This window comes from Lytechinus pictus, chromosome 12 (assembly GCF_037042905.1).
Source record: "Lytechinus pictus isolate F3 Inbred chromosome 12, Lp3.0, whole genome shotgun sequence".
Taxonomy (NCBI): domain Eukaryota; kingdom Metazoa; phylum Echinodermata; class Echinoidea; order Temnopleuroida; family Toxopneustidae; genus Lytechinus; species Lytechinus pictus.
Window position 1 is genome coordinate 8423250 of NC_087256.1, and position 12313 is coordinate 8435562.

At 32.8% G+C, this 12313-nt stretch overlaps 1 protein-coding gene across 4 annotated transcripts in view; it reads left to right on the forward strand.

Moving 5' to 3' along the window:
* Positions 1 to 12313, forward strand: part of LOC129273468 (uncharacterized) — a 50976-nt gene that overhangs the window by 13886 nt on the left and 24777 nt on the right. For all 4 annotated transcript variants that reach the window (XM_054910508.2, XM_064108051.1, XM_064108053.1 and 1 more), the window contains exons 6-8: positions 1459 to 1770; positions 8097 to 8163; positions 10638 to 10670. In XM_054910508.2, the coding sequence (XP_054766483.2) occupies positions 1459 to 1770; positions 8097 to 8163; positions 10638 to 10670 (412 nt within the window). The remainder of the gene's footprint in view (positions 1 to 1458; positions 1771 to 8096; positions 8164 to 10637; positions 10671 to 12313) is intronic.

Sequence of the window (12313 nt, forward strand, 5' to 3'; positions counted from 1 at the left end):
CGCTCTCCTGGGCTGCGCTCACCATTGTCTACTATCCCTTTCCAAACTCTTAATGATATCCATATCACATGCACAGCTATGTAAATGTCAATATCTAATTTGCATTAATTATTACTGTGAAAAATTTGTTGGACAGGTTTACCAACCAAAAAATTGCATTTCTTTTTATAAAGATATGCATGCTTGCAATTGACAAGAGTAGCTAAGAGAATTTGTCTTCGGGGTCACCAGGAGTAAAAGGTTAATCAGAAGCACTTAGCTTGAGTAACACTTTGTAAAAAGGACTGGAGCATCCTGTTGCACTTTTTATATTTCTTAAATATTCAGCAGTGGAATCAAGCTTTAAAGTAACTGGATGAAATTTCCCTTCCCCCCAAAAATGGTATATGCCTAAATGACGGGGACCTTATGATGTTTAAAGATGATATCATTTAGCAATCACTTTCAGAGTAAGAAATTGCACCGGTCCATGTAAAAATCATTAAGGTCAGGTTTAAGCAATTGAATATTGGCTTGCATTAGGATGGCATCTTGACTATGTACATGATGATTCTGTTTGCAAGGTAATCCCATTTCTGAGGGCAGTCTTGGGTCACAGGCCAGAGAGAAAACTTTGGTGTATGGTGTGGAAAAGTAATTAGTTTTTACCTTTAAATGTCTTCACTGTATGGACTTGTCTGATGATGATAAATGGTTGTATTGCTTTCATGTAGTGAAGATGGTGAAAAAATTAGCCCTCTTATTGAAAACAAAAGTTTTTAAAGCTACTCATCTTCATCTTAACTGACTTTAGATAAGCTTATTAAAACTTGCACTTTGTATATAATGTATCAAATGGCAAGTGGAAAGATTTTACACACTACTCTGAAGGATAAATCTATTTTGTATCAATATTTCTAATTTTAAAAAATGTTGCATAAAATTTGTGTTGGTAAATTTAAATTAATATGTTAAACCACTTTAATATTTCACTGAAGGGGAACACAGCCAGTCTTATTCACAAAATTAATTTCTCAACTGTTTCAGACTGTATATCAAAATTTTTATCTTCCACATGAACCTTTATTGCATAAAGTATGTAACATTGGTTTCCTACAAGGTGCATTATGAATAAAATTAGGACCTCGCAGAATGCTGGTAACTACTGCTTACAGGCTGCACTACAGGATTCTCAGCCAATTAAAAACCTTCATAGACATTACATTACCAGTATTTCCAGTATTCATTCCTGAAAATATATTTGATCCAGATATCTTATCAATTTTCAATGTCTAAGGAATAATGCTGATGTGTTTGATAAAAGCATTTTTGAATGTACAAGTATGATGTCTTTGATCCAATGTATCATTATACAATCTTATATGAAGTTTGTTGCCTCATGATATCATGCAAAAGTAGGTAACTTAGTTCTAAATATCTCTGTTAATCATGAATCTATCGATCATATCCCCCATCTAGATCTTCAAGCTCATGAAATTTGACAGCTACTCTCGCTTCCTCAAGAGCAAGCTCTACCAGGACTGTGTCCTGGCCGAGATGGGTGGCCTGCCCCTTCCCATCAGCCTGGAGACGGTCCCTACCGGTGACTCCGAACCCTCTGCGGGTGACCTTGAGGACAGCGGCGGAGTTCACGGTGGCAGCGGTGGGATGAGTAGTGAGAGCAGCAGCTATGAGAAGGGAGGAGAGAAGAATGGAGGGGTGATGCTGGGAGGAACGGTAAAGGACAGGATGGAGAGGAAGAAGAGCGGAAACAAGAGAGAATCAAACAGGGTGAGACAGAGTATGGGCATTGATGAGTGTCTCTCACAGTAAACAACCACCTTCTAGGAGTGTCTAGCCACAACTAAAACCTCAAATTTTCCCCCTGTTTTGGTGAAAATTTTGCAAGTGGTGAAGGTTTTTTTAATCTAACACACAACTGGAGAAAAATATTCTTGTGAGTCTTGAAATTCCAAAATCTTGTCTATCAAATGTTTGATACATTGTTTGAAGACTGCAAGTGGTGAAAGATTTGTTGTACAATTCAACCACAACTGAAATAAATCGGATATCAATGTCGATGAGTTGTGAAATTTTAAAACCTTAACATTGTGCACCACCAAATAAAACAGTGATTGTCAATGATATAATGTTTGTTGATTAACAAATCAACTTTTAATATTCTGGATTTACAGTCTCTTCTGCATTGTGGTCTCAAAGTTGCTCCATAATCTTTTTGGCAGATTTCTTTTTCTTGCAGAATTCATTTTATTGTATTTGTATTTCTCAAACAAAAAAATTATTCATAACAAAATTCAAATATGCCTTCGGTTAAAGATGTTGAATTCTGCAAAGAAAAAATAAATTTCTGTAGCTGAAAGGTGGAAAACTGATTACCCTTGAAGACATACCTCTTACTTTTTGGTGAAGTCATAAAGTAGCACAAAGTCTCACCTGAATGCACGTGTGTCAACTATTTATACACTGAATTGGAGGTTTTACTCCCCCTCGCCACCGGACTCCTCTTTACATTGCAATACAGTGTGTGCTTTTCTTCTCATATCTTTGTGTACTTAATATTACTAATGTTATGTAGTTTGATATCAGATATTATGAATTATATATCAAATTTTAGATGATGATGGAAGTTGTTGTATAGTTAAAATGAAATGAACAAGTTTGTTCATTTGTAAGTAACGATAAAATTACAGCAGCAAGAACCTCGGAATGTATCTAATATTGTGTGAATTCTTCTGAAATGAAAACAACATTCCTAGTAAAACCACAAAATGTACATGTACAAATTGATAAACATTGCTCATCCATAACAAGTCTTAACTATTTTAAATAGTATTCTGAATTTCTTTAAAACAGCTTTCTGTCAGCCCCCCTATTTGCAATACTTTACACAGTGCAATTTTAGCATTTGTTCTGTTATTAAGTGTTTTCATGATCTTCCAATTGACAAGTGGTATTTACTTCTATCAGAATCGCATTGGCAATGCCGTTTGCTCAATACACGATGGTAATTCACTGAAAATTTGGAAGTATCAAGTTTCAACAAGATTAATTTTAGGGGGAAAAAACACTGCAAACTTGCATCAAATAAATTACGCTGTCCTTAACTATTTGGTTCAACCTCTCATTTTACAGCACTGATGTTAGCGAACTATTTCATTAAAACATTCTAAGAATAGATAAAACAAGGCATGTCTGCACTTTAATAACACTTATTCACTCATATTTCTTTAACTGCATTGGTCAATGTTGTTGGCTTCCTGTAAAAAGCCTTTAAGTATAACTCTAAAATGATAATGTAACTGATCTGTCCCTTTTGCGGCAAGCCGAGAATATGATTTCTATGAAGCATGGTACCTAACAATTGTGGAAATAATAAGGAAGTATGATTGCATGATGAGGGAACACTTAATAAAAATGCACCTTAATATTTCTTTTTAAATGAGGATATTTCTTTCTTTATGTGAATGCACTCACTAATAATCTGTTCTTTTCTTCTATCTATTCTTTCCTATGCATTGCATTGTTGTTTAAATGCTGCAATCAGACTGTTAAGAAAAGGCACATGTTTATTAAAAAGGTATGAAGGGTATGGATGCCTGTCTTCCATGCAAGTACATATAACAATACTTGCATTGCATGGTTTGAACTGATGTGGATTTACTATGCATGCTCATGCTTTTTACTCCCTCAGTCAAATTTGTCATCATTTTTTTTCTTTAATCGTTTATTTTGTTTCTAAGCTTTTATGATTTGTTTTTCCCCTTTGTCAGCTGAAGAGCCCTTCTTTGATGTTCTTTTTATAAGCTTCTGTTATTTTTTGCTTTTGTTTGTTTTGTTTTATTCACGATCAGACTTGAAAGTGTTAACACTTTCAGGCATAGAGGACTTTCTAGTCAATTTTGTGTACTCTGATTCAGTGAAGAGTATCAATTTTTTTTTATCATTGACATTTTCTGAATTTTCTTAGCATTTCTTGGTTCCTCTCACAGTTCATTCCAAATTGTTTTTTATCAGGGAATCTTGAACACATTCTTGTATAGTGCTGAAAGTGTATTATGTGTTTCTCGATGTCACCTCGCCTATTTGGTCCCCCCAAACTTTAAACTCATTGCTGTCAAAATGTGATCTTAAGAATATACTTTTTTTGCAGCAAAACATCCATAGAAAATGAATCTTATTGAATGATGAATGTTGATAATGTGGTAGAGCTATTGTAGATGAAAAATTAGTCTCCAGACAGTAAAAGTATTATTGGGGTCTTGGTTAAAATCATACCATTCCAAAGACTTTGGCAAGTTATTAATCTACATTTGCCTCTGCTCACCCAGGTATTAAATGGATACCAGATATTAAAGATATTATCATCCATGTTGGCATAGCAATATGATACTGGAACGGTTCATTGCTGGAATATTCCCCAAGGAGTTGAAACGGGGGGGGGGGGGGGGGGGGAGTGTGTGTATATGCATGCAAGTCAGAAGTCAATTACATATTTTTGAAATGCTCTTTAGAGACGTTGGTCTGATTTATTTAGAAGAGTAGAGGGTTATGATGGAAAGGCATGTGCAAAAAAAAGAGTGGTGAGACTCACATAAGATTTTTAGTAGCCTTACATATCATCTTCTATTGGTTTACTTTCTTACTGCTTTTAACTTTTCATCATTTGTGTGATTCTCATACCCTTCTTTGTGTCATTATTGTGAACTGTTTCATGTAAAATTTGTTGCCGTTGTAATAAATGGTGTTTCCAAAATGATTAGTTTTTGGTTGATGGTTGTACATGTACATTCATCGCCTTTCTCTTCTGTTCAGCATTCTCTTATCACTTTCATTTTGAAGTAATAAGCATAACTCTTTTTTGTTTTTTCTAGCATTTTTCAATGCTTGAAAGTGATTCAATGTCTCTCATACGCTATCTTTATACATGAACTCATCTTTCTGTGGGACTGTTTCCTGCTGGGATATTTGTTTGTTTTGTTAATAGACTTGATATCATAACATTATGTACATATTCAGGGAACAACACGTAATCCTTTTCCCATGATAAATTAGCATCATTCCCTTGAGAAGGTAATTGCACTTTTCATGATGTTCCCTTATAGTGAATAGCGAAAGAGGGATTTTTGTCTCTATCGTGAAAAAATTATTTTCCCTGAATTTGATATCACAAAAGTAAAATTCCATTGTGAATGACAGATTAATAGTATTTTTTTTAATAGAAAAAGAATTGTTATAGTTTGAACACATAATATATGTACTGTTTAATGATGCTGCACACACCTTGCCTTTTTCAAAATTCTATATCATTCACAACTAGTCTTAGGGTTACATTGTTTTACAATGCTGAATGGTTAATAAATATTACACGAATATCATTACATCTAAGCACCAGTGACTGATCACTTTTCATGATAGTGCACACACTTCTGGCTCAATCCAGTCAAACTAGTCTAAAGTCACAGACCCTTATTAATACTGAAATCAACTAGTGGGTCTTCACAGAAGCCTAGATTAATTTCCATCTTGCCTTACAAATTTTAGCTTTTGACAAGCTTCAGTACACAATCCATTCAGCTCTAGTAGTCTGAAAATTCATTCCACTTAATAGCATGTTTCAACAAATTGGGAATTTATGCCTACTAACTAGGCTCAGTGCCCATTTTCTCGCAATAAACACTGCAGGATATACTTGGTATGACCCATATTTGATATCACAGCACCTTTAAGGAAACTCTGAATATCCTGAGTGAATATAGATAAGATTCATATGAGCTGTGGGTGGCAGTATAGGGGATGAGGGAATATCTATGAAAGTATGAAAAATATACATTCATGTGTAATACCCCCTTTGTAATAGAAAGTTCATTGTAAAGTTCAAATGATACATTCATGTCCAATGTCCCCTTTATGATGGAGAGTTCGCTATTTTCAAGGTTAGGAAATATTGATCACCCCTCTCAGTTAGTACTAAATGTATATTTCTCATTTGTAACTTGAAAATAAAAAAAAAGGAATGAACTATTTTTTGTTCTAACTTAATTTTTAATATAGTTGAGCTATATCCATGAGCAAAGAATGATTGGATGTTTAATTGATATCAGCTCATCGTTTGAAAAAAAATGAAATCATGAATACTAATTTGTCAAGTATTAATTCAATTAACATTGCAATTGGTAATTTTTTTATCTGAATGTGACATGAGACATCTTTTCATTGGTTATGGATTAATTTTTTGGTTCTCTATTATAAATGAAAAACAAATTGAATTGAATTGAATGCCAGTAAAATTATCAAAGTATAATACCTCTTTACGATCCATAGTTCATTTTCTACCTGCCTACAAAGGAATATGATTTTCTCTATATATCTTGTGAAAAAGCAAATGCTAGTAATATGTTATGGAATAACAAAAGAAAATTGTATTACATGGACAACCATATACCTCATACATCCTTGAAAACCACTATTTACAAATGAGGAATATACTTCCATATCTCTAGTCATCAATATTGTAACATGAATTAAAAAATACATTATTTTGATCAGTTTTGAGGAAGAAAAGCTCTTGTATACATCAGATCAGATCTGAAAGATCAGATTATATCCAGCATGACCTTTGGCCCCAGGAAGGAAATGGTAGGGAGGGCAAGAATAGGAAATGGATGAAATAAGTAACCAAAAAAAAAAAAGGTGAGCTGAAACCGAGAGAAAGTAAAACAAGTGGAATAGGTGAGAGTGAGAAAAAGGAAAGATAGCCAGTGTGTGATTTCCTGTATGAGGAACAGAGATTAATGCATTTTATCTAAAGGGGAAGTATCAAGCTTTGTGGTTCAGTCTTTATGCTGTGGTATATGTATTTTTTTATATAATTGCAGAAAATCATGATCAAACCTTTTAGGTGAGGGCGTATCCAGGGAAGACGTAACTGTTTCATTGATTCCAGCCATTTCTATTGTTTCTGTTTCTATGTATTACATGTAGCTAGATTTTAATCATATTTGAACCTGCTTATTCTGCCTTTGCTGTGTTTTGTTTCAAATTTTATTTCAATGTTTTATGAGAATCATTTTAACATTTTTTTTTCAATTATTATATTTTGAAGTGTATATTCAGCATCAGAATTGAACAAACTTTTGTGATTTGATTATTGAATAACCAGCTCCTTTAATTTGCAAGAGGCCTATACATGTTTTTGAAATGGTTTCTTCTGAAATGTTTCAGTTTCCTCTCTTTGAATCTGCTCTTTGCTCTTTTCTATTATTTACAGTGATCCTTTAGTTGACGACAATATTGCAATTGTATTTTCATATGTAAATAGAAAAAGTTCAGCATTCATAATAATGGGCTATTTAGAAAATTGACAAACATGCTAACATGGTTCTAGTATATTGTCTGTATTTTGCAAAATGCTAGGAATTTCAAACAGAAGTCTAAAATTTTATTCCCACCAACCCTTAAGAAAAAAACCTTCTAACCAAACAACTAATACTTGCAAAAATCTTCAGCAATGCAGTACATGTATGTACATTATCTATAAGGGAGAACAATGCTTCTGAACCACCGTATCATTCTTTTATAAAATCTAAAATATGAATGTTGGACTTTGTCATAATTTTGACATTGACAATAACATCCCACATCCTTTATGAATTTTTCACATACACGTATGAATGAAAATTGGCTTTTAATCTTTAGCAAAAAACTGGCTTCTTTCAATTTTGTGTTTCATTTTATACAGATCATTTTTACAGCATGCAGAGCTTGAGCTTTATCATTTTACTATTTGCATAATACAGGGTTTATTTCACAAATCTGCTATCGATTACAAAGTACAAGCTTATGTTGTAATCTTTTAAAATGATGCAATTTGATTGGTCAAAGGCTGATTTGTCATTGAATTCTGAGACAAGTTCAATAAAACGGCCTAGAATTTCAAGTTGAATGTGTTTATCTATCTTGCTTTTTAAACTTGTCAATAGAAATAGACCCCTATCTGTGTGACTGTTATGGATAGGATTAATGTTTGCATTATTCTCGATGGGGGATGCAATATCTGATTTTTATCTCATCCTTGATTTTTCTTCCTTTATTTATAGAATGGCATTCCCAGTGAGAAGGAAGAGAACCAGGACAAGAAAAGAAGTTCAATACTGCCATGGAGAAGTAAGCCTAAAAGACATTGTTGATCTTATCCAAATAAGTTTTGACATGGGAGTCGTAATAATCTCAATCATAAAATTTGGATTTTACAGGGCTCACAGAGGTTTTGCAAGGATTCAAATTTAAAAAATGGGCATAGTTTAACATTCAAATTTTATTTAGTGCATCAAACATGCGCTTAAACATTTGGGAGCTTGACAAATTAAATGAGAATGTTGGACTCCTTGCACAACCTTTGCAATAACATTTGTGAGCCTCTTGAAAACCAGGCTTAACCCTTATTAAACTGGGGGGGGGGTTCAATTTGACCCCCCCAACAAATTTTGTCACTACGCCATCGCACAAATTTTTTTGACTGCGCCGCTCACTGACTTTTTACTTTCAAGTCTTGGGCATCTTTTGAGACCAATTTTGCGACGACCTGGTATGCAGTTAAAAAATTATGCAACGTTTTGTAAGTGCATGTCAGACCAGAAATTGCTCAAAAACGTGATTCTGTGTAAAAAGTCAATGCAAATTGTGTTTTTCGACCAAAAATCATAAATGTATGATTATTTTTAGTTTTGTTGGTTTAAATGGATTTATTTTATGCTATTTATGATTGCAAAAGGGTCCTTGACAAAGTTCATCGGGAAAAACAATAAAAAACAAAGGTTTGAAAAAACAAAGAAATACATAAGAATTTAAGAAACAATAAAATACATAAGAAAATAATTATATTTTTGCTATTTTTTTGTAGATATTTGTTAGAAATGTAATAATTGATACTTCCACCAAAAATTAGCATTCTACTAGCTATATAAATTGAGTTAAAGGCAAATACATACACAAAAAACAAATTTATGGCAAATTTTGTATGCTTATTTGCATAATTAATTAATAAAAAATATTTAAATTTTTTTTAAACAATTTTACTATACACTCTTGTAGTTTAAATCCGGCTCTACGCGCTTGCAAATTTTCGCAGCGATTGCGCAATCAGCGGCCAAGATCTGAGGGGGGGTCAAATATACTGGTCCGAAATAGCCCAGTTAAGATAGGGTTAACTGTAATTATGAACCAACCCCTCCAAGAAAAAAAGTGTGAACAAAAGCAATGTGTGACTGACCTCGTAGCATAATTACTTTTATTGACTAAATTATCTATTAACTGCTTTTCAATTCGAATTCAGAATCTCTAGAAGGGAAAAATGACAATATTTTGTAAAAATTTATGTTTTTATGTACAAACTAAATAGCACCCAATGATATTTGAACGTAGATGGTGTACATGTTCTGCTGAATGAATGCAAAAAATTCACAAAAGTGATTTTGTCGTATCAGAGGATAGTCCCCTTCAGTAGTGTCTATAGTGTTATGGCAGACATGTTTCTTTTTTTTTTACTTTCCTTAACTTTAACATTTTGAGAAACAAGAATACAGCAACAACAACAAAATAAGTAGAAGTTTTCTCTAAGTTATTTCATCTGACTGCAAAATGTGTTGGCAAGAAGAGATGTCGGGCCACAATGGCAATTTGTTGCTTCATTAACTCCCCCCCAAAAAAAAAAATCAAATGGATATGTTATAATCAAGTGTTTCGCAATTCTCTTTCACATTTACAGAAAAAGTCTAGGTCTACATATACCGGTAGTTCTATAATCCTTTAACGTTTAATGAAATAAATCATGCTATTGAAATTACAAATTAACTTGAAGAAAATAATGTCTAAGTTTACATTTGCTTGATAATCCTTGAATGAAACAAATCGTTCAATGAAAATAACAAATTAAGAAAAGAAAGTCTAGTTTTGTATTAAGTTCTATGAATCTTTAGTGAAATAAATCATTCTATTAAAATAACAAATTACCTGCTGTTCTATAATTCTTTTGTGAAATAAATCATGCTATTAAAATATCACATGGTCACTTTTTATGATAAATTTAGTTTAATATCACAACAGAGAAAAAAATGAATGTTGCACCTTACCAATTTATCTACTTTCTCACAGTTATTACGTGACTTCCACAATGTTAATATTTTTAATTACCGTACTAAGCGAGAGTGATACATCATTACTGTCGTGTCACCTTCGTTACTAATTACCATTTAATATAGTCTACCTAGCCCTCATGTATCTAATTATTGATCAGGGAAAAAGTTTTTGTCCTATTACATCGCATGTATAAGGTCAATTAATAGTCTGTTGAATAATCTATGGTGTCCTTAAAAGAAATTTAATATCAAAATTATGTTTTGAATATCAAAGGTGCTCGGACATGACATTTCAATTCGTATTATAATGAATACATGAGGAGGCTACATATATTAGTAACAACAGTATTGGCAATAGTTTCAATCATTATTTTTTTAAATGTCATATTTTATGATCCAGAATACATATGATGAAGAATGTCTTACAGATTTATGTCATACATAGCTTTTTGCTGTAATGTATTGTGATTATACCATTTTACTCACATTTTTATCTCTGCACAGATAAGCAGAAGAAAGGAAAAGAGGAGAAAACAAGTAAGTATCTGTGACAGTTTATAAATCACGTTGTAGACTGTGTCACATAATTATAAAGACCTATATCTTTTTTTTTTCCTTATTTTGTACAATGAGGATTATGCTTTTAAAAATAATTTCAATCACATTTTTAAAATGGCAGTGCAACGAGAAGATGTAAATTTATACAAGTTATATTCAGTTTTCTTGATCTAAAAAAATAATGTTCAGATATGGAAACCTTTTAACCTCATCGAAAGTTGATTTGCCCTGTTTTGAAATGAAGCTTTAGATATGTTGTTCAATTCTTCATCAGTCTGAGTTCTTTACATAATTCCACACCCCATTCACCTTGAAGTCTAAATAATTCAAAGATATTTTCAGAATCACAGGTGGTCTCTTTATCATCCAAGTCAAATATTCTTTTTTAAGCCCCAAATCTGCCTTTTTCTTTATATTTTCCCTTTTTATGCTTTTCGTGGTATCCTGCCCTCTTACTCACCAATAGGGTGATGAGCATTGGGGCCTGTTGTGGGTGTCTGAGGTGTCTGGTGTTTGTCGATCCCCACAACATCGAAATAAAAATAAAAAGTGCACTACCCTTTAGGCCTCTGTCTCATAGCACGAGCTACCCCCCTCTTGTGGTTAAAACAATGACACAGCAAAATGTCCAATCATGAGGTCGACATGTGTACCCTTTCTCAGTCAAATGAGCCTGTATTTCTCAGAATGTATGTAGGGATGGTCCAGGCTGGAAATTTTCATATTTCAATAAATAGAGTAAAATTCACAGAGCAAAATGCTGAAAATTTGATCAAAATCGGATAACAAATAACAAAGTTATTGAATTGTTAAAATTTGCATTATTCCGGTGAAACAGTTCGAAGCATGTCTTCATGAATATTCATTAGGTGGGCTGATGATGTCATATCCCCACTTGTTCTTTTGTTTTTCATTATATGAAATTGGGTTTATTCAAAAATTTTCTACCAAGAACTAAAACAATTGGATTGACAACAGATTAAGTGCATTAGTTATTTATTGCTGCAACTTGTTTCATCATAATGGAGACATCATTTACGCATGTATGAAAAAATGAAACAATTTTGATTTCATGTAATAACATAAGTAAAGGGAAAGTGGGGATGTGACATCATCAGCCCACCTAATGAACATTCATGACGATGTGCATATAACTGTTTTCACAACATATTGATAAACTTTAAAATTCAATAACTTTGTTATTTGTCATCCGATTTTGATGAAACTTTCAGCATTTTGCTCTGTGAATTTTACTCTATTTTTTTTTTATAGATATTTAAATATTTCAGCCTGGACCATCCATTTAAATCTGTTACTTATTCAGCACATTCACAGTTTTTCCCATGTGTTTTGGTATTATTATTTTACAAATTTCTTGCAAGACATTGGACTTAATGGCAATTGATGTTATGTAGCCTTTTCAAAATGATTAAGATTTGCCACTGAAAGTTTTGTGCTACACAATCCTGAAATAGTTTACATGGAAATGAGAGAACATGCTGGAAGGGACCTTCATGTGTGCATATATATATATATGCTGCTATTTTTCCCCCTCCTCCCTTGTCCCCCACTTGCAAACTCATCTGAAAAAAATATATATATCTTAAAGTTAGAGAGATGAT